The 22,222-nt window shown below is 37.8% G+C and overlaps 1 protein-coding gene across 2 annotated transcripts in view; it reads right to left on the bottom strand.

The window, feature by feature from the left end:
• The window catches only part of Kdm1a (lysine demethylase 1A), a 63,660-nt gene extending 41,716 nt beyond the window's left edge, over positions 1–21,944 (bottom strand). For both annotated transcript variants that reach the window (XM_026403609.2, XM_026403610.2), the window contains exons 1-2: positions 21,465–21,944; positions 11,976–12,141 (exon numbers count right to left, since the gene is read on the bottom strand). In XM_026403609.2, coding sequence (XP_026259394.1) covers positions 11,976–12,141; positions 21,465–21,815 — 517 coding nt within the window. In that variant the 5' untranslated portion in view covers positions 21,816–21,944. The remainder of the gene's footprint in view (positions 1–11,975; positions 12,142–21,464) is intronic.
• Between the last annotated feature and the right edge of the window lie 278 nt (positions 21,945–22,222).

The following is a 22,222-nucleotide window of genomic DNA, read 5'->3' as shown; positions in this document are numbered from 1 at the left end:
CCACATCCCCAGCCCTATTTTGTATTTTATTTGGAGACAGGGTCTCAATTGCTTAACACCTTGCTCTTGCTTGAGGCTGGCTTTGAACCTGCAATCCTCCTGCCTCAGCCTCCCATGCCACAGGTGTGCGCCACCGCCCAGATCCCAGCCCTTTTTATTTTGACAAGAGTCTCACTAAGTTGCTGAGGCGGTCCTTGAACTTTTGGTCCTCCTGCATCAGGTTCTCTAGCCACTGGGATTACAAGCTTGCGCCCCTGTGCCCAGCTCTTCCAACATCTTAAAGGAAGCCTATGTTGACTTTCAAATACTTAGGCAAGCATGGAGATAAGAATCATTGGTTTGCCATTCCTAGGAACTTCAGTTCACATTTGACTAGCTTCTTGGAATAGCATTCATATTTGGTAACTTTAGTGAACATTTTGAGAAACTTGTAAATCTTTTAGGAAGCATAATTTTTAAAGAGAAGAGCAATTACAAAATGGCTAAATTCATAGAAGAAAGTTGACTGCCAATATGTTCGTTTCAAATTGAGCTTGATATATTAGTGAAGGGAACAACATTTCAAAAGTTAAAACCATCTTTCAACACACAAATCTCCACTGTATTAACAAATCAGCTGAGTTTCTTATTTAAAAATCTCACTAATTTGATGTTTATTGCATACCTATCAAAAATCATCACGTACCAATATTAAAGAATAGGTAGAGACCTTGTTTTCAAAGAGTGTGTAACTATTTGGGGAAAGATTCAAGCAATAAGGAAGCTAAACTTGAGAATCAAGGAAGCTTTTCTGCAAAAGTCCAGAGAACATTTGGTAGTCAGAGAGGCAGTGAAAACACCACTATGGTTCAGAACACTCATAGAGGCAAAAGAAAAGCACAGATCTTAATGTGCAGTGCCATTAAGAACACAGCCTGGAAGAGCAGTGGGGAACCAAGTAGAGGGGGGAAAAGGGGTCACACCTTCGTGTCTAAACCAAACACTGATCTTAGCAGTAACCAGTGTGGGTGGGGTGCAGGGGAGGATGCACAGAACCATGTAAGCTTTGGCAAGAAAGCAGCAAAACAACTGGCCACCTTGTACCACACAGATTAGGGGAGAAAAGTGACCTAGATAAAAGAGATTCAATCGAAAGGCTATTGAAATCATTTAGATCTTAAGTGAAATACACTTATAATAACATGGTTAAGTGGGTAAGGCATAGCAAATAAAAAAGATTACATAAGACAATTGACTTTAACAGACTTAGTAAAGAGGAATAAAGGTCATTCATGATGACTCAGGTTTTTAATTCAGGACAGAGGTAATACAATGAACAAAATGGGAAACTTGGGAGATAAGCTAATAAAATCAAATGGAAATCTTCTAAAGATGGTTGGAAATTCAAGAACAGAACTCTGAAGTCAGAATGGGTCTTGAAAAGCCTTTAAAATAGCATGAAGGTAGTTAGCTCAGCAAGCTTGAGGCAGTTATAAACGTATGATTAATCTCATGAGCACAGGAAAGTCATAGTTTCAAAAAGGAATTGGTTAAACAGAGACAATTGACCAAACAAAGGGGAAGGGGACATAAAACTGAGAAAGATTAACTTTGTGGATTAGTCTCTGTGTCTTCTATTCTGTACCATTGGTCCACCCGCCTGTTTTGGTACCAGTACCATGCTGTTTTTGTTACTATTGCTCTGTAATACAGTTTGAAATCTGGTATTGCTATACCGCCTGATTCACACTTCCTGCTTAGAATTGCTTTTGCTATTCTGGGTCTTTTCCATATGAATTTCAAGACTGCTTTATCTATTTCTACAAGAAATGCCTTTGGGATTTTGATTGGCATTGCATTAAACCTATAGAGAACTTTTGGTAATATCGCCATTTTGATGATGTTAGTTCTGCCTATCCATGAACAGGGTATATTTTTCCATCTTCTAAGATCTTCTTCTACTTCTCTCTTTAGGGTTCTGTAGTTTTCATTGTATAAATCTTTCACGTCTTTTGTTAGGTTCATTCCCAAGTATTTTATTTTTTTTGAGGATATTGTGAATGGAGTGTTTTTCCTCATTTCCGTTTCAGAAGTTTTGTCACTGATATACAGAAATGCCTTTGATTTATCACACTTCAGATAGAGCCCTAATATCCAGAGCATACAAAGAACTAAAAAAATTAGACAATAAGATAACAAATAACCCAATAAACAAATGGGCCAAGGACCCGAACAGACACTTCTCAGAGGAGGACATACAATCAATCAACAAGTACATGAAAAAATGCTCACCATTTCTAGCAGTCAGAGAAATGCAAATCAAAACCACCCTAAGATACCATCTCACTCCAGTAAGATTGGCAGCCATTATGAAGTCAAACAACAACAAGTGCTGGCGAGGATGTGGGGAAAAGGGTACTCTTGTACATTGCTGGTGGGACTGCAAATTGATGCAGTCAATTTGGAAAGCAGTATGGAGATTCCTGGGAAAGCGGGGAATGGAACCACCATTTGACCCAGCTATTGATTGCCCTTCTCAGACTATTCCCTGAAGACCTTAAAAGATCGTACTACAGGGATACTGCTACATCAATGTTCATAGCAGCACAATTCACAATAGCTAGACTGTGGAACCAACCCAGATGCCCTTCAATAGATGAATGGATAAAAAAAATGTGGCATTTATACACCATGGAGTATTATGTAGCACTAAAAAATGACAAAATCATGGAATTTGCAGGGAAATGGATGGCACTAGAGCAGATTATGCTTAGTGAAGCTAGCCAATCCCTAAAAAACAAATACCAAATGTCTTCTTTGATATAATGAGAGCAACTAAGAACAGAGCAGGGAGGAAGAGCAGGAAGAAAAGATTAACATTAAACAGAGACATGAGGTGGAAGGGAAAGGGAGAGAAAAGGGAAATTGCATGGAAATGAAGGGATACCCTCATTGCTATACAAAATTACATAAGAGGTTGTGAGGGGAATGGGAAAATAAACAAGGAGAGAAATGAATTACAGTAGATGGGGTAGAGAGAGAAGATGGGAGGGGAGGGGAGGGGGGATAGTAGAGAATAGGAAAGGTAGCAGAATACAACAGTTACTAATAGGGCATTATGTAAAATTGTGGATGTGTAACCGACGTGATTCTGCAATCTGCATTTGGGGTAAAAATTGGGAGTTCATAACCCACTTGAATCTAATGTATGAAATATGATATGTCAAGAGCTTTGTAATGTTGTGAACAACCAATAAAAAAAAAAAACTGAGAAAGGCAGGAGTTACTGGTAACCATCACCACTTCATGCTGCCTTTCTGCACTCTGGTGAGAGATGGTAGCTTTTCAAAAAGAGGATTATACATTTTTCTTTGTGTGTTTCTTTCCTGATACCTTTTTGACCATGACTCTTGGCAAAATAAATGTTCTTATACTATTAAGAAGAAATGTAAAAATGAAGTAAACTGGGCTAAGCTAATCAGAATGAAAAGGATCAGGGGTTCCTTTGAAGCACATAGAGACCCTTTAACTGCTAACAATGATCAGTTCTGGTCAACAGAATTATCCTAAATGAAATTCATTGGTTTCAATCAGAACAGCAATCCCAGGGTTACACAGTACATAAACCCACCTTCTAAGGATCTAGAAAAGAGAAAAATGGTTCTGCTTGAAGTAGGAACCTGCCTGGAATTTCCACTGAACCACTGAAGAAGAAATGAGAAACTTAGTAGCCAGGATCCTATCAAAAGTAAAAGGCTTACAAGTAAATCTTTTAGAAACTGATGGAGAGAATTTAAGTTTTCACATGCTATTTACCTAAACATTCCATAATAGGAATTTTCTTGATCCTACTTATTTTGCTGCAAAATTTGGTTCATAATTTACATTTCAAAAAATGTTTTAAAGAAAGTTTATAATGCAGATGCTATTAAATGTTGCCCAATTACCAAACTTAAAGTGATTTTTTTTTTGAGCAATTAAAAATAAAGCCTACTTTTTTACTTATTCACCTGTTTTTTAAATGGGCAATACATTAAACTTTTTCCTGGAGCTTCTATTAAAAGCACCCATCTAACATTAACAATGAGATGAATGAGTTTCCTAAACAGAATCCACTTTCCCTGCTCAAGGTAATAGTTTCTCAGAACTCTAGTTTTATCTGGATGTCAGTAGCCAAAGGCTCCCTTCCACCTAAAATATGTCTTGGGTTTAATACTTCCAAAGAAGATACAATTTTCATGTTGTTCGATCTTCAAATAACATATATATATATATATATATATATATATATATATATATATATATATATAAAAGCAAACCCCTTCCACAAACTATCTTCAAATTTTTAAAACCTCTGATCAGCAAACACAATAAAAAATGTTCCTATCTGTTATATTTCAACAGTTAATATATTAATTTCAATTATTCCCTTGAGAAGGAAAGGTCTATGTTATAAGTACCAATATTTGCCATCTTTCTCATGATTTAACAAAAAAGATTTAATACCAAGATTTAAAAGTTCTTACACACACAAGTACACATACTGCAAAGGGATACAGATTCTTTAAGAATGATCTGCTTCAGGGCTGGGGTTATGGCTCAGAGATAGAGCGCTTGCCTACCATGCGTGAGGCACTGGGTTCGATCCTCAGCACCATGTAAAAATAAAATAAAGATATTGTATCCTCCTATAACTAAAAATAAATATTAAAAAAAGAGAATGATTTGTTTTATAAATGACAAGACTGACAATGAGATACTATAAACATTTTCCAGTTTCCAAAACTAACAGCATAATATATCTTCATAATCCATAAACTGACCCGATTTTTTTCTCTTAATAAAACACCAGCCTACCCCATTCCTGTTCCTAGTTCAAATGTTTAATAAATCCAAATGTTTATACATAAAGGTAGATATCACATTTTTTCATTTGATCCTCACAGTAAATTTATTTGTCAGATAAGACCCTAACCCTAACCCTCACAGTAAAATTTTATTTGTCATGGACAAATTAACCTATTCTATTACAACAAGGTCAAATCAAATAAATGGTATTAAAAAGAATTCAGAGGCAAATGAAATTGCTTACCTAAAAAAATTATTTTTCTTAATAAAAAGTAAAAATAATCAATGAAATGAAATAATTCATTAAGCAGATCTCTCTCTCAAGGATTAAACATCTGATTCAATGGTTCTTATCAGCCAGATTCAATGGTTACAGAATCTAAAGGATCTAAAATTGCTTCATAAAAGCCCAACTTCAATCCTCCACATTTAATGTAAAATTTCCAAACTCTAATCTGGGACAGAAACATTCTTTTTTCTTTTATTTTTTAGTTTATTCTAATTAGTTAGAAACATTCTTTAACATTCATACTACATGGTGGGACTAGAGTTAATAATGACATATCGTATTAAAAAATGCTAAGTGTAGATGTTAAAAAAATGATGACTATGTGAGTTAATACATGTTAAGTAACTAGACTTAATTCTACAATGCTTATGTACTTTAAAAAATGTTGTAAATGTAAATTCATACAATTTTATCTGTCATTTAAGAAATAAAAATTACATAAGTTCCTTACATATTGTGTATACAGTTCTATTCTATTGTTTCTTCACTGTGGCCAATTGTTAATATCCGAAACTCTACAGTATACTGAATTCTTTGCAGGAGGTCCCAGTCATCTTTGAACTCCTGGAGTCCAGCACTGTGCCTGCAACAAAGTATTGTAGTTGTAAAATCAAAGTGTGTAGAATAAAGTGAATGAGGAACTACCATATTTGGAGGCAGAGAATGTCTCCATTTCATATTTTAAAAAATTCTCCTCCATACTTCCAATCCTCTGCCTTCACCTTTCTACCTACAAGTCCCTCTAGAATCTTTAAACTGAAAATATAACACTCTGAGTTCTCCCTTCTGCTTCACAGGCATACATCTGTGTCTCATGGTAGGCAATAAATTACCTAAGAATGGGGACAAGAGTTGTATAGTATACATATGTTAGTCCATTTATAGTATCTCTCAGAACATAAGAATTTTGATGAATTCATCTAAATTACCTTTTCAGCCTGTCACATTTTTCTCAGTCCTCCATTAAGTTATTTTGGAGCACAGATCCAAATCATGACACTGAAATAATGCTTTGCAACAAAACAAAACACAACAAAGCAAGAAAGTTAATCCTAGGTCTGTTGTCTGAATGTGTTTACCATACCTCATATAATAAAACCTCAAATTATTTCAGGCATTTATTTTACACCATCAGGTCTCAATGGCAACATAAACAGCTTTATCAGGAATGAATTCCCTAGCCAGTTCTGGTAAATCTATACAAGAGGGTTTTGTGCTAGGCATAGGGATATAACAGAATCTTGAAATTTTTCTTCTGGAGGTAAGATCCGAGTTAATTCTCAACGAAACTGAAAGTCATTCTCACTCTTGACTCCACTTGTTAGGATGGAGAGAAATCTGAGAATAGCCAAAACAAGATAGAAAACAAAATTTCAAGAAAACAAAAAAACATGGGCTTGGGATATAGCTTAGAGCGCTTGCCTAGCATGGACAAGGCACTGGATCCAATCCTAGTACCACCAAAACCAAAATATTCACCTGAGCTCTGACCATACCATTCAGCATAGATGTGCTGAATCCTGTACCTAGCAATATACACCCAAGGCTGTTACCAACTGATCAGTATGCCTGCCTTGTAGATAAGATCAAGGCTTCTTATATAAGAAAAGAACTAGACAAAGATAAAGTGACAATATTAGAACCATAGAGGTTTTGTTTCATTCCCTCCCCCCCTTTTAAAGAAAGGAAATCAATATTTAACTCTTCTCTAGTCAAATTCTACTATATCAACTTGAAGGGATAATCCAAAAAATTCTGCCTTCTGGATTTTTGCTATGCTGAATAATGAATCAAAATTTTGGTCAAAGTTTTATCATATAGATATTTTCATAATAATAGCATTTGTGATCAAATGTGACTGAATATTAAGTTAAATTCTTTTTAACCATAACTCTTTTATATGTTATTATTTAGCATTTTTACTAATTCAGGTTGTATCTTACACAATTTTTTTTTAATGGGATGGGGAATGAAACCCAGGACTTTGTGTATGCTAGGAAAGCACTCTACCCCTGAGCTACCTCCCCAACCCAATGTGATTTTTAAAAATACCATCAATCCACAATTTTACTATTATAAAAGCAGAGTCCAGAATTAAATACACACACAAAAATCGTCAACCCAAAATCTCTGATTTTCATTAATTTATTTAACACATACTTGCTAAGTTACCATGTACAACAAAGAGCTTCTTGTAATCCAAATAGAGGAAAAACTTTCTCTGGTCTAATAAAAATATATACAAGGAGACAAAGTAATTCGTCCCATAATAAACAAAATAAATTATAATATAGAGCTATCACCAATCAGCTAACCAAATCTTAAAAAACTGACTTGAAGAGTTAACCAATGGTTTAAAAGGAACCTGAACTCCACTAGAAAGTATGAGTACCATAACTGAGCCTAGAAAACTGGTAATGCACGCATGTGCTTTTACACATGCACACACTTCTGCTGTCTCTACTGAGAAATTTACAACTTGAAAAGTCTTGAGAAAAGCATCCTAGCTGGGCCTGGTACATACCTGTAGTACCAGCTACTTGGAAGCTGAGGTAGGAGGATGGCCTGCACCCAGGAGTTCAAGACTATCCTGGGTAATATAGCAAGACCCCACCTCAAAGAAAAGAAAAGTGGGGAGAAGAAAGGTGGGCATCCTAATAGCTCATTTCAAATTTCCTTTATGTTTCCATAAAATTCAGGTTATATAAAACAAAGCTACTTCTAACTCAAAATAGACTATATCTTCCCAAATCAGAATTTCTCTAGTGAAAATTTAAATCCAGGGACAACTTAGTAAGATTTTTCTTGTAAATTTCAACTGCTAAAGGTGTGGGGCAGAGGGCCTAAATCATGATTTTGTTTGAAAATGAAAAATCTAAGTGCTGGCAAACTAGTTAATATAGTAAAGCCTCACTAATGTGAAACTGAGGAATGATCTAAGATACATAATAACTGAGCCAAGAAAGCAAAAAAGAATTTTTTCTAATAGAAGGCTACTTAAATGGAAGGGCAATTATTCTTCAGCAGTAATGCCCAACTGAATGAAATTTTACTGTTTTATAGAAGCTCCACTATGATGACACTAAATCAAACACACTCAATTCAAAGGCAATCTCTTCAGGATCAGTTGCTATGATCTTAAATAAAACATAAAAACAAAAAAAACAAAACTTTATCTTCGCAGAAAAGGTACTAGAAGGAAAGCAAGTAAAACCATCATTTGTTGAAACAAATATGTAATACAGTAAATATAAAAATACATGAAAATCTAAAAAAAAGGTAGATATTAAATACAAACAATACATAGTATTAAAAGTCACAGTATTTACCCACTTTGATTACCACCAAGGCTATAACGTTGCATTAAGTTATGGCCAAAAACTGAAAATCTAAAAATAATATTTAGGCCTAAACAGATAACTTCTTCCTCTCAATAAAATAAATTCAATCAGACAAAATAACAAACCTCCTGTTTTCATAAATAAAATAAAATAAATCAACTTTAGAGTTGGAGTGTACCTTAGTAATAGAGTAAATGCTTAGCATGAGCAAGGACCTACATTAATTCCCCACTAAAATACAAACAAACAAAAAACCTTCTGATATTGAGAGAGTATTTTTCCATTGATCAAAATCCACTAAACTCAATTACCAAAATAGTACAGGTTACCTCTGCAATTCCAGTTTTTTTGACTCCTTTAGTCACCCTTACAGAGCATATCAGATTGATTTTTGTACAATATATACTTCAATACAATCCCTCTTGCTCAAAAATCTCCAGCGTGTGGGAATACTGCGGTGGTTACAGATAGCTAGATGGTAGAGTGCTTGCCTAGTTTGCCAGCATAGAGTAACCACCTATCAAAACAAAAAGGCATCTATCTCAGTGCTACTACCTACAACCAGAGTCTCCTAACATGGCTCAATTCCTAACAAGGCTTCATACAGCATGACTCCAACCTGCCTTTTGTGCTTCCTTCTTAGTCCTCTCCTGAGAGCCTACTCCAGTCAAATCATTTGACCCATTCTTTTCAGAATACCTTATGTCTGGTAAGGAAACATATACATCTTCTCTGAGATTTTAATATGTCTATATCATAATGCTTCCATTCAATTTTTAACTAAAAACTATTAAAAGATTCTGATTTTAATATGAAAACAGACATGGTAAGTATAGACAGTTCCCAAATATTTAACTTACCTGGTAGCATTTTATGATTCAACATCAGGGCCCAATCTGTTTCTAAACTACACCAGCTAATCAATTGCCACTGCTTTCTACAGAAAAGAACTTCTTAATTCACACCAAAATTTCCGAAAAATTTTATTTTAGAAAAAAATACATTTTTATAACCATAAATAATATATTAGCAAGTTTTTGTTGTTGCCAACACATCTTTAAACACTGAAAATATTTTCAACTTAAACAAAACTTCAACTTTCCTAAAAAATACTAAAACAATAAAAGTACTGATAGAATGAACTACACACAATAGAATAAGGATAGTTCCCCCCAATCCTAAATCCCTTTGCTAAGACATTTACTCTTTATGGGAACAATGACTAATATTTATAAAATACAAATCTGTCTGTCTGTCCGTCTCTCTCTCTCTCTCTCTCTCTCTCTCTCTCTCTCTCTCTCTCTCTCACACACACACACACACAAACACAAAACACCAATAAAATTTGCTTTAAAATTTTCAGAAGACAAAGTATTAACTTGATACCTATGGATAAATCATTCAACCGTATCCTGGGGACACTGACAACCACACCAAAAGAAGATGAAGCAGCATCTGAGACATCAGATCATCACTGTATAATCCTTAGAGCCTTTTTTAATTAAGACATTAGGAGTTTCTTGAGCAACTAATGTATGTCAATCATAGAGGTACAGAAAAGGTAGAAAGGAAACAAAGATAAAGAATCAAGAAGACTACAGAGGAGCAAAGGGACAGGGATAAAGGGAAGGGATTGGAGATAAGGGAAAAAATAAGGAAAGAGAGTTAAATATTGAAGATTTACATACAAGGAGGAAAAATCAAGCACAAGAGAAAGTATTGCTGAGGTACTTGCTCAGAACATTATTCCCAAAGGTCATATGCCACTGAGACTAGAACCCTTCCAGCAAGGAGTGACCCCCCAAATCACTTTCAGATAGTTTTAGAAAAACCGCTCTTAAAAAACAAACAACAACAACAAAAAAAAAACCACAATGACTTTTGGGATGAATTGAACCCAGAATCTAATCTTTCTGTATTTCCAAACACTACTTATTCATAACATTTTATTTCAATCATATAAATCATAGTTTTGTTTTTTAAGAGTTTTAGTCAGAATTTGTTTAAGCTCTAAACCTGGGTTTAAATTAACACAAAATCTCAAGTGAAGTGTCAGTACTAATACTGCTCATTTTAAAAAACAAAATAATTTCTATTAATTTATAACACCATAGGAGAAACACCTTTAAAAAATAAAAGAGGTTAAATCAAAAACTAAAATTCATCATAATAGGTTCCTAATTGGGGTACCTATGAAAGTCATGGAAGATATAGCAGATAGGATCTGAAACAAGCACTGTTTTTTGTGGGGTTTTTTTTAATATTTATTTTTTAGGTGTAGATAGATGGACACAACACAATGCCTTTATTTATTTTTTTATGTGGTGCTGAGGATTGAACCCAGGTCCCACCTGCGCTAGGCGAGCGCTCTACTGCTGAGCCATAAGCCCAGCCCCAACAAGCACTGTTTTTTAAAAAAGCATAGGACTGAAAGAATTGGTAAAGTTAAATGGGCCTGAACCTCATTGAAATTATTTTAAATTATTTGAAACTTCAGTCAAGAAGACTCAATGAAATATCATTAAAGGCAGAGAATTCAAAAAATTGTTTGCTTTTGCTTGGTCTCCAAAACAGAAGGGCAACCCCTTACTGGTCTGAATATCCTCAGAAAATCAGGACTAGGAATGTTAATAAGAATTCTTTAGAGCTACTTGAAATTCTAACACAAATACTATGAATTTCAATAATCTTTTCATGGTATAAGAAGCTTGCTCTTTAAGATTCTCTTCATCGTATTCTCTTATAGTATTCCTTTGGTTGAAGGGCTCCACAATGAAACAATTACAGGCACTAAGACCTCTTTCCTTTTTCTGCACAAGTTTTTACATTTGTTCACCAGAAAAGGCATTTGTTGAAACTGATCCACACCATAAAGGTTTTACCAAAACTACCTGTTGTAAATAATAGATAGTGTTTTTTCCTTCCTTCCTTCCTCCCTCCCTCCCTCCCTCCCTTCCTTCCTTCCTGGAACCCACAGGAGCTCTACTACCAAGCTACATCCTTAGACCTTTTTAATTTTTGAGATAAGTTCTTGCTAAGTTGCCTCAGTGAATCAAAAAGACTGGCCACCAAATCGCAATTCTCCTGCCCCAGCCTCTTGAGCAGGTGGGATTATAGGTGTGCAGCACTGCACCCAGCACAAAGGTATTGTTTTAACCAGACCAATTCCTAAATCATTGCATCTGTAAATTCTGAGAGCTGTCATTAAGAGGACTGGTTCTTTGGATTTGGCATTCTGTATGTTTTCTCCAACCATTTTTTTCTCCTCCTTCCACCACCACCCTTTACTTTCCTACTATATACATATACACATATAAATACACAAAGATTATTAATACCAATATGCATGAATGTGTATATATACACACACACACATACATATACACACATATAGACACACAAGGCAAGAGCCCGAATATCAGAGTACAAACAGACAAATAATATTGCAGAATAGGAATAAATCTATTTATTCTTATCTCTGAGATAAAACATAACTGTGCTTGGTTTCTTCAACTTACCGGATGGTTCTTCAGGCTCACTTTCATTTTCTTCCTCAGGTGGGGCTTGAGGGGGTGGGGGGGGGAGCTTCTTTTCCTTCTCTGCTTTAGCATTTCTTTCTTCTTCTGAATAATACTCATCTTCTGAGAGGTTGGCCAAGCTTTCATCCATCTCTCTATACTCCACCTATAGAGATTGTACCAGGAAAAATACAATAAACATCTAAAATCATGGACTCTATTTGAAATCATTAGTGAATATGAACTGCTTTAGAACTACAAATTTTAAAGGAAATAAGCATACAACAAGGAAAAAGCTTATAATAGGTAATTACTAAAAACAAAAAGCATCATAAAACCATCAAGTCAGGTTTAGCCTGATCTATAACTTACATAATAGTACTGACCATTTCAAATCACTGACTCTGAGGCTCTCTACAACTCCTAAAAACTTTTTTCAGTGTGTATCACACTCATATATTGGAAGTTTCAACAAAGACTAAATTAACCCACAGTTAGGTAAAAATAGTTAACCAGAATATCACTGTCTAATGTTAAGCCTATGCTTCTAACTATTCTATGGAGAAACAGCAGAAGAATTACACAAACTAAATGGGGGGTGGGGTGTATATAAAACCTGCAAATAACAACAGTCAAACTAAAATTGTAAAAAAGGTGAACTGGCTTTAAAAAAAAAAAAATGTACCTAGGAGAACTGAATGATGAGCAAAGAATCCTTATTACAACAAACTAAGGAACAAGTGACATGGAAATTGAGGATGTAGCTCTTAATACTAATTTATTCTCTAATTATATAGAAGACAGAACTAGACACACATGCAAAAAGTATGTATCACTAGGGATAAAGAAGTGTAGGATAAAGAAGATTGCATTATGGACCTGATGGCCAAATGTGAAACGTGTAACAGAGTATTATAAAGAGTTGTCAACATTAAAACGCTGTTAAATTGCTGTTAGATTCCAGGAAACCTCAGAAACTACAGTTCTGATTATGGACTCAATAAAAAAATGAAATCATTTAAAATAACCAGATACAGAGATCAAGCAATGATAACATAGTCTCCACAAATAATATATCCAATGTGTTAGATTTCCAATATGAATAGTCGTATGGATTATGGTGAATGGGTAATCTATTTTAGTTTTCTAAATGTCTTTGAAAGAGCTCCAGGTATCTGGATACTTTATGTTTTCTTTTTTTCCCCTCCTTCTTCTTTTATATGACATGACCATAGAATTTGGGTGACAGGGCAGGAAGTAGGGGAGGGAAAAGAATGGAACTGAGGTAGAAAATGGAAACAAAAATTAAGAATAAATTGACAAGTTATGACTAGTGCTCTAGGAATCCTAATTTAACATATGAATTGAATATTGTTCATCTACTCAAATATTGAACACAGAGTACATGGCACAATGGAGTAAATAAGTATGAATGAGTGTGTATCCCTACTTTTTTGGGGAGGGGAATACTGGGGATTGTAACCCGGGGAGCACTTAACCATTGAGCCCCATCCCCATCTCCTGATCATCAATCCTATTCATTCAATAATGACTAAAAACTTCCTGATGTGAAACTAGGCCATGCAAACATTTTAAGACAAACACAAAGAACACAAAATCCTTTCTACTGCAGAAGTTCAGCTTTTCCTAAAGGATGTTCCTTAGACACTAAGCCTCTTAAAGAAGAAGGGATCCAAGATCAAGTTGGGGGAACGTGTGTGTGTGTGTGTGTATGTGTGTGTGTGTGTGTGTTAAAGTCATAATGCATACTAACACATTATGTCCTATCATCCCAGTTCTAGAATATCTAAAAAACTTTGAGCAACAAATATGCCAGTTATGTAACTTTGAAAATAAATATTTATGGTTGTGGAGTTCTACTCTTTTGAGAAAAGTGTAAAAGGTGAATGATTAGTGATAATATTCATAGTATTAATAGTAAATTATATAATAAACTCTAAATTGCCATTTCCAACCTGTTTTTTAATATTTATTTGTTTGATTATTTATTTATTTTAATTGTAGTTGGACACAGTATCTTTTATTTTATTTATTTATTTTTATGTGGTGCTGAGGCTCGAACTCAGGGCCTTGCATGTGCTAGGCAAGCACTAGACAAGCGCTAGGCAAGCGCTCTATTGGTGAGCCACAACCCCAACCCCTCCAAACTGTTTTTAAGGTAGCTGTTAGGTAAGAGTTCAGGGACACCAAGATGGCAGAGGCAGGGTAAAGTAAAAATGCTTCTGGAGGGCAAGACAAAGTGATGAGTCATATGTCCCTGTAAGTGAAATCCCAATACCATGACAACTCCCATCATGAGGACTTATGGCCCATGATAACTCCCACTAAAATGACCAATGGTGGGAAATTGGACAGTATTCCAATCAGGTCTCATAAGGTAACCAATGGGAGCAAATGGGGTAAGGTCTTCAATAAGGCCCTTGTAGGGAAGAGAATACCTCCCAGCTCAGCATATGAAACACTAATTTCCAGACATTAAGGCCCTGAGTCTGTGCCTCACCCCCACCCCTCCAGGTCTACTCCACTCTACCTTACCCAGTGCTATTTTCACCTTCACCTTCAATAAATCAGTTCTTTACCTATTACTTCTGCATGTCTTGCTCAATTGTCGTTCAGGAACCAAATGGATTCCCCAATGACAGCACACCTTGGTCAATTTCACTGAAATATTTACAGAACTGAAAACTTGGGAACTTAATGGGTTAAAGGTGACTGAGAAGTTTTATAGCAAAATGATGTTTTTTTAATATTTATTTTTTAGGTGTAGATGGACAACACAATGCCTTTTATTTTTATTTTTTTTATGTGGTGCTGAGGATCGAACCGGGTCCCGCCCATGCTAGGCGAGCACTCTACCGCTGAGCCACAATCCCAGCCCAGCAAAATGATCTTTTCTAACACTGTTTAATCCAATGTTTGGTCAGAGAAATTAACAAGAATACCTACAGAATGAGATTGTTCAAATTACGTTATGTTGATGTTCAAATATGGCAAAATTAACCCATTATATATGATTATATACCAGTAAAAAATAAATGATTAAAAATAAGAAGCAAAATATACACTTGGAAAAGACTCCTCTACAGAGCTTTTAATCTTCAGGAAAAAGAGATTAGAAAAATTAGTAGAGGCAGAAGCAAGAACATCTAAAGGCAGTATTTAAAAAGAAACTACTGTTCCACAGAGCCACAGAGTTCTTTGGGATTTCATTTGTGATCTTCATTTTTTTAGTGTTATTATCAAGGAGCCCAGTGCAGTGGCACCTGAAATCTTAGCCATTTGGGAGGTTGAGGTAGGAGGATTCCAAGTTTGAGATGAGTCTTAGCAAAATAGCAAGATCCTTTCTAAAAAATAAAAAAGGTCTGGGGATACAGCTCAGTGGTAAAGTGGCCCTAGGTTGAATTTCCAGAAAAAAAAAAAATATATATATATATATATTTATATATATACACACACCATATATGTATATAACTAATAAATATATGTAGCTATGTGTTAAACCAAGCCTTAACACTTCAAAGACATTAACCAACATATTAACTTGCCCTGCTTGGATAACTCAGTTTGGGGTAGACATAAGAATGAAGTTTCTGGGGCTGGGGATGTGGCTCAAGCGGTAGCACACTCGCCTGGCATGCGTGCAGCCCGGGTTCGATCCTCAGCACCACATACAAACAAAGATGTTGTGTCCACCAAAAACTAAAAAATAAATATTAAAATTCTCTCTCTCTCAAAAAAAAAAAAAAAAAAAAAAAAAGAATGAAGTTTCTGGGGCTGGGATTATAGCTCAGCGGTAGAGCACTCGCCTAGCACGTGGGAGGCCCTGGATTAGATCCTCAACATCACATAAGAATAAATAAATAAATAAAGATACTGTATCCAGTTACAACCAAAAAATAAATATTAAAAAAAAAATAAAATAAAGAATTAAGTTTCTTCTGCCATCTCTATTCAACTAAGAGTCTCCTAAGAAAGATGGCAAGGCAAGCTAAAAAAGGCATAATCTGTAGTACTTATTAATACTGGATTGTTATGATAATTTACAAATAAAACAAAATACAAAAATAAAATTGGACTGTAAGGCTGAAACCTTACTGTTTTATCTCCAGTTTCAAAGTTGGTTCTCCAATAGCCTCATGTTCTCACAGACTGTCAACTAAAATAAAAGATAAAATTTAAACTTCTTATTCCAAAAAGGGCAAGTATGTTGTTTTGGGATCTTGCAGAAAACTGTATTTTATAAAAAGATTTCCCCATTTAATAAAGCTTTAAGGTCATCTAAAAGAAGCATACAATCTCTAAAAAATAAAACTATTCCTCTGCAAAAAAGGCATAGTTCAGGCAGGAGGTGGTGCACACCTGTAATCCCAGCCATTCTGGAGACTGAAGCAGGAGGATCTCAAGCAAGAGTGAGACCCTGTCTCTAAATAAAATACAAAATAGGGCTGGGGATGTGGCTCAGTGGGTTGAGAGCCCCTGAGTTCAATCGCTGGTATTCCCCCCCCCCCCCAAAAAAGGGCATAGTTCAATCTTTGAACCCAGAGTACTGGGAATCTCTCATCTCTAGGTAAAAACCCCAAAGACTTTAGGTTCTACAACTACTTATACACTATATACCAAGGTCTTAAAAATATCCCAGCACAGACTGAAGAAGGGTAATTGTTTTTAGTTTTACACTTGACGACTCTCAAAAATTTATATCTCTAATCTCTTCCTTCTCATTCTCACTGTTACTATACTGTTTCAATTTCCAATCACCTTAAAGCTCCAGTCTTTTTATTTTTTAAATCTTTCTCCCTGTTTAGAACAACGGCACAGATGCCACTGACTTTCCAAAAGGGTGAGGTTTTCAGAAAACTTAACAGATGAGTGCCAAAATTTTTAAATTAGCATATGTAAGCTCTCTGGCTCAATTCAAACTTAGCCCTCTCATTACTTAACACATTAGAGTCAAGAAATCCTTAATGCTATTCTACCCACTCCTAAACTCCCTAAAAGCTTTTTCAATCTTTTTCTTTCTTCTAATCCAGTGTCTAAAATTCAAGGCCTACTTCCTCTGTAAATTATTTTCTATTATTCTAAACTTACCACTCTTATTTTCCCCTTTTCTAAATTCTCATAAAGTTTATGGTCTGTACTTCATTTCACGTAGTTCAGTTCTGTGCTGAGAGAACTTTTTGTGATAAAGGAAACTTTCCGTATCTGTGTTTCCAATATTGTGGCCACTGGCCCCCAAAAAAGTCTCTTAAATACTGAAAACGCAGCTACTGTGACTGAGGAAACAATTTTAATTTAACTTGAATAGCCACACGTGGCTAGTGGCCACTATACTAGACAGCACAAATCAAGTATTCTATACAATCCTTTCAAGGCCTAACTCAGGGTCACCTTTCCTCAAACTGTATAGTATTCCTGAAGTCCCAAACCAATTTACCAATTTCAACACTTAAATATTTTGCATATACCACCCAGAAGTGACTTTATTATAAAACTAATGAAACTTAAGCTTGAAGACTCCTCAATTGCATGAACCCATCCCAATAACCTGAAACTAAATTTTAATTATGCAATTAACTTTTTAAGAGGGTTCCCAAAACATATATTCCCTGCACACACCCCAGAAACACTGAAGCTTGGTCTGTCTACTCTGGTCTCAGCTTGCTTTTTCACTCCTTAAATAGACACACTATTCATTGAGGGCCTTTTTCTCTGGCTCCCAAAACTGGCTATGAACGAGTAACTTTTTCCCAGGTCCTTGTTTTCTAGTTGCTTACTTAAGTCAACACATAACTCATTTTTCTTTTAAAAGTCTAAGAGCTAACCACAACGGAAAAAAAACAGTATAATCAGAATTCAAATAAACTCAGGGGAAGGACAAAAATCTTATCAGCATGCCCCAAATTGATCAACAGATTCAATACAATTCTCAATCTGAATCCCAACTGCCTTTTTTCTGTGAAATTGATAAAGTGACCCTATAACTCATATGGAAACAGAAAGGAAAGAGAACAGTCAACACAATCTTGAAAATAAGAACAAAGCTGAAAAGCTCACACTTTGGGACTTCAAAACTTAATACAATGCTAGAATAATAAGAACAGTGTGATGCTGGCCTAAGGACAGAAATATAGAGTAACGAGACAGAACTGAGAGGTTCAAAAATAGGTCCTTATATCTATGATCACTCACCAAGAGTACTGACTATTCAATGGAGGGAGAACAGACTTCATCAAATTGTGCTGCGACAATTCACATGCAAAAGAATGAAGTTGACCCCCTATTATCTCAACACATATACAAACTTCAAAAGGATCATAGACCTAAATACAAAAACTAAAACTATAAAACTTTTAGAAGAAAACACATAAGTAAATCCTCACAATATTGAATTAAGCAATGTTTTCTTCTTAGCTGTAAGACCAGAAACAAACAAAACAACAAATTGGACCTAATCAAGATTAAGAACGTTCATAACTAAAATGAAGAACTCTTACATCAAAACAATTTTTTAAAATGATCCAAGGATTTGAATGGATATTTTACATCTCACCAAGAAGGATACACAGTGGCCAATGAGAAGATGCTCAACATTATTACTCATTATGGAAGTGCATAAGAAACCACAATGAGGGGCTGGGGTTGTGGCTCAGTGGTAGAGCGCTCGCCTAGCATGCCCGAGGCACTGGGTTGGATCCTCAGCATCACATAAATGTAAAATAAAAATATTGTGTCCACCTAAAAAAAACCCTTAAGAATAAATATTAAAAAAAAAGAAAGAAACCACAATGAGATACCACTAGAATGGCTGTAATAAGACATAAAAGCTAAGGATATGGAGAAATTGGAGCCCTCAAACATTGTTAGTGAAAATGTAAAATAGGACCTTGGCTGTGGCTCAGTGGTAGAGCACTTGCCTAGCATGTGTGAGGCCCTGGGTTCGATCCTCAGCACCACATATGAACAAACAAATAAAGTGAAAAATCCATTGGCAACAACAACAAAAAAAAATTTAAAAAAAAAAAAGAAAATGTAAAATAGTGTGGCTGCGGTAGAAAAATGGCAGTTCCTCAAAAGTTAAGGGCTGGGGATGTGGCTCAGCGGTAGCGCACTCGCCTGGCATGCGTGCGGCCCGGGTTCGATCCTCAGCACCACATACAAACAAAGATGTTGTGTCCGCCGAGAACTAAAAAATAAATATTAAAAGATTCTCTCTCTCTCTCTCTCTCAAAAAAAAAAAAAAAAGCTAAAATGGAATTACCATATAACCCAGTAATTCTACCCATGGACATACATTCAAGAGAGCTGAAAAACATTCACACAAAAAATGTTAATGTTCCCAGCCATGTTATGCAGAACAGCTAAAAAGTGGAAACCCAAATGTTAATCAATGGATAAACAAAGGGTGGTATATAAAAACACGCTACAGCAAAATACAAAAGGACACATATCATATCATATCATGCCATATAAAAATATCCAGAATAGGCAAATCCATACAGTAAGAAAGTAGACTAGTGGTTGCCAGGGGCTGGAGACAGGGAGGATTGGGGAGTTACTGCTAATGAAACAGGTGTCTCTGGTGAGCAACTAGAATGTTCTAAAATTGTAGTGCCAAGTGAAAATCATAAAAACCACTGAACTGTACACTTTAAAATGGTGAGGCAAGGTGCAGTGCCACACATTTGTAATCCCAGCTACTTGGGAAGCTGAGGCAGGAGGATGAAAGTTCACGGCATTCAGGCAGCTTAGCAAGACCATGTCCCAAAATAAGAAATAAGAAACCTCTGGGTTCAATCCCCAGTACTGCAAAATAAATAAATAAAATGTTGACTTTTATCATATGTAACTGGTATAAATGAATCTGGTTTTTTAACAATACCACATGGTTTCTGGCTATCCTTTTCATTAAAAGGGCAAAAGAAAATCCTATTGGGCTTCTGTCCTCTATTTCATTTCTGAAAGTTGAGGTCATCAACCTCTGCTTTTCTATCCCATATTTTGGTAAAAAGCCCCCAAATTTTTCTTCGAAATTCTTTCTACACAGCCCTGGACATACTATAGAGAAGTGTCCCAAGCAGGCAGCTGAAACTGAGGGCTCTCAGTCTAGACAATACTCATCTCAAGAAGCTCCTCATCTGTACTGACCTAGTATTTGCACTTCAAAATGACACACAGTAGCTGGGTGTCATGTCCTAGCAACTCAGAAGCCTAAAGTAGAAAGATCACAAATTTAAGGCCAGCCCACAGGACTTAAAGAGACCGCATCAATCTGGAGTACCAAAAGAAAAAAACAAACCAAAAAAAATTATACACAGTTGCTGAACATAGAGGCATGCACTTGTAGTCTCAGCTATTCAGGAGGCTGAGGCAGGAGGCTCTCTGGAGCCCAGATATTGGGAGAGCAGTCTAGACAATACAGAGTCTCAAAAACAAAGAACACCCCACAGGTAATTTTACAAGCGCAAATGACATAAACTGTACAATTTTATTTCATATATTTATTTACGTATTCGTTTGTTTTGTGCCGCAGGGATGGAATCCAGGGCCTCCACACAATGTAAACAAGTAGTCTGCTACTCAGTTACATCCCCGACCTGGCTTAGATATTTTTTCTATCTACATATATTTCCAGTTTTTTGAACTAGGAAATGAACTCTTCAGAAAAACACACGACTCTGCCCTAAGACTGACCCAGTGCCCTACATACTATTATTAGTGGTGTCCCATGTGGTCCTTTGTTTCCATGATACCCTGCCACAAGCGTGGGACTCACATGCCAGTTCTATGACTTACTAGTTTTGTGACTTGAGGGAAGTCACCTAAACTGAGTGCCTCTGTTTACTCATTCCCAAAATGAGGCTAACAGTGACCTGCCCTTTGGTGCTTAGAGAAAGTAAAACGGCTGGGCATCTGACACACTCTATGTGTGCTGTCTGGTGTCGCGGCTTTTTCTTCCCACTTGCACTAACTGACCAAGCCCTTTTCGTCGGCTTCCTCGTCTATAAAGACTACATCAAAAGACAGAGTAAAACCAAAGACTGCAACTCTGGGCCTACAGCAAGCGCTCAAACAAAAAAAGTTCTCTTCCTTTCCGACCCGTTTCCAAGGCGGTTTTTCGAGCATCGCCCTCCAGTCCCTGGGCGGCTGGACCGAGATGCCACCGACAGCGCGGAACCGCTCGCTGACACTTCGGCGGCGGCCCACGAGCGGTGCCCCCGGCAGCGCCACGCGCCTCCACGCCGGGAAGCCATGTTCCCAGCCCTGGAGACGGAAAGGTGTGCGGGACGGCGCCGCCACCCCTCCTCCCGCCCGGCCCGAAGCCGCGGGTCCCAACACAAAGGCCGCGCCGGTGCCCCCTCGTCTCCCCACCCGGCCGGCTGCGGAGCGGGCGTGCGCCGGGCGAGGCGGTGGTCGCGGGGCCGGCGGCCCGGGGCGGGGACCCCCGGGTAGGGAGCGGTCCGGCCTCACCTTGGCCCGCTTGCGCCGGCTGGTCCGTCGTCCCTCGGGGGTCTCCGCTATTCCCGTCTCCATGGGGGTCGCAGACCCAGGCACCACCGTAGGCCCGGCCTGAGGCCCGACGGACCCCGGCGGCTCGGCCAGGCCCCCGGGGGGCGAGGCCCGCGGAGGCTCCTTCTTGCGGGGAGTGCGCTCCCCGGCCGCTCCCGGTCCGACCTCGGCAGGGCCCGACAGGCCCGCGGGCGGCGCGGACACCTCGGAGCCATTCTCGGCGCCGCCCGCTGCCCCGGGGCCGGCCTCCGTCCCGGCCGCCGCCGCCGCCGCCGCTGCCGCCGCCGCGGCGGCCTTCTTCCCGGACAACATCTCAGGCCGCCGGGCCGCCGACGGCCGCCGGAGCCGCTCGGTCTGTCGCTCCGTGGGTCGGGAGCCGCCGCGCCGCGCTGCGCCTCACACTTTCCAAGCGCCTCCGACAGCCGCCGCTTTCGCTCGTCCCACGCGCGCTCCCGCCGAGTCGGGACAAAAAGGCCCGGAGCCGCGCCCGAGCCCGGCCCCGCCCCCGCTGCCATAGAGCGGCGGGTTTGCAGCTAGAGCGACACCATGGACTGGAGCGCGAGGCTGGTCTAGAGCGCCCCCTCAGCCCTGGGAGTTGCATCCAGCCCCGACAGTGCTCAGGACCAAACTGCACCTCCGAAGGCCACCTTTTTTTTATTCCTGAGACTTGCACCGTTCACTCCCTCCGTCCTCCGCTCTTTGGTCCGTTCAACCAATAT

Source organism: Urocitellus parryii, chromosome 11, assembly GCF_045843805.1.
Source record: "Urocitellus parryii isolate mUroPar1 chromosome 11, mUroPar1.hap1, whole genome shotgun sequence".
Classification (NCBI taxonomy): Eukaryota; Metazoa; Chordata; class Mammalia; order Rodentia; family Sciuridae; genus Urocitellus; species Urocitellus parryii.
Note: the sequence above shows the minus strand (reverse complement) of the source record. Positions and strands in the feature narration are given on the sequence as shown.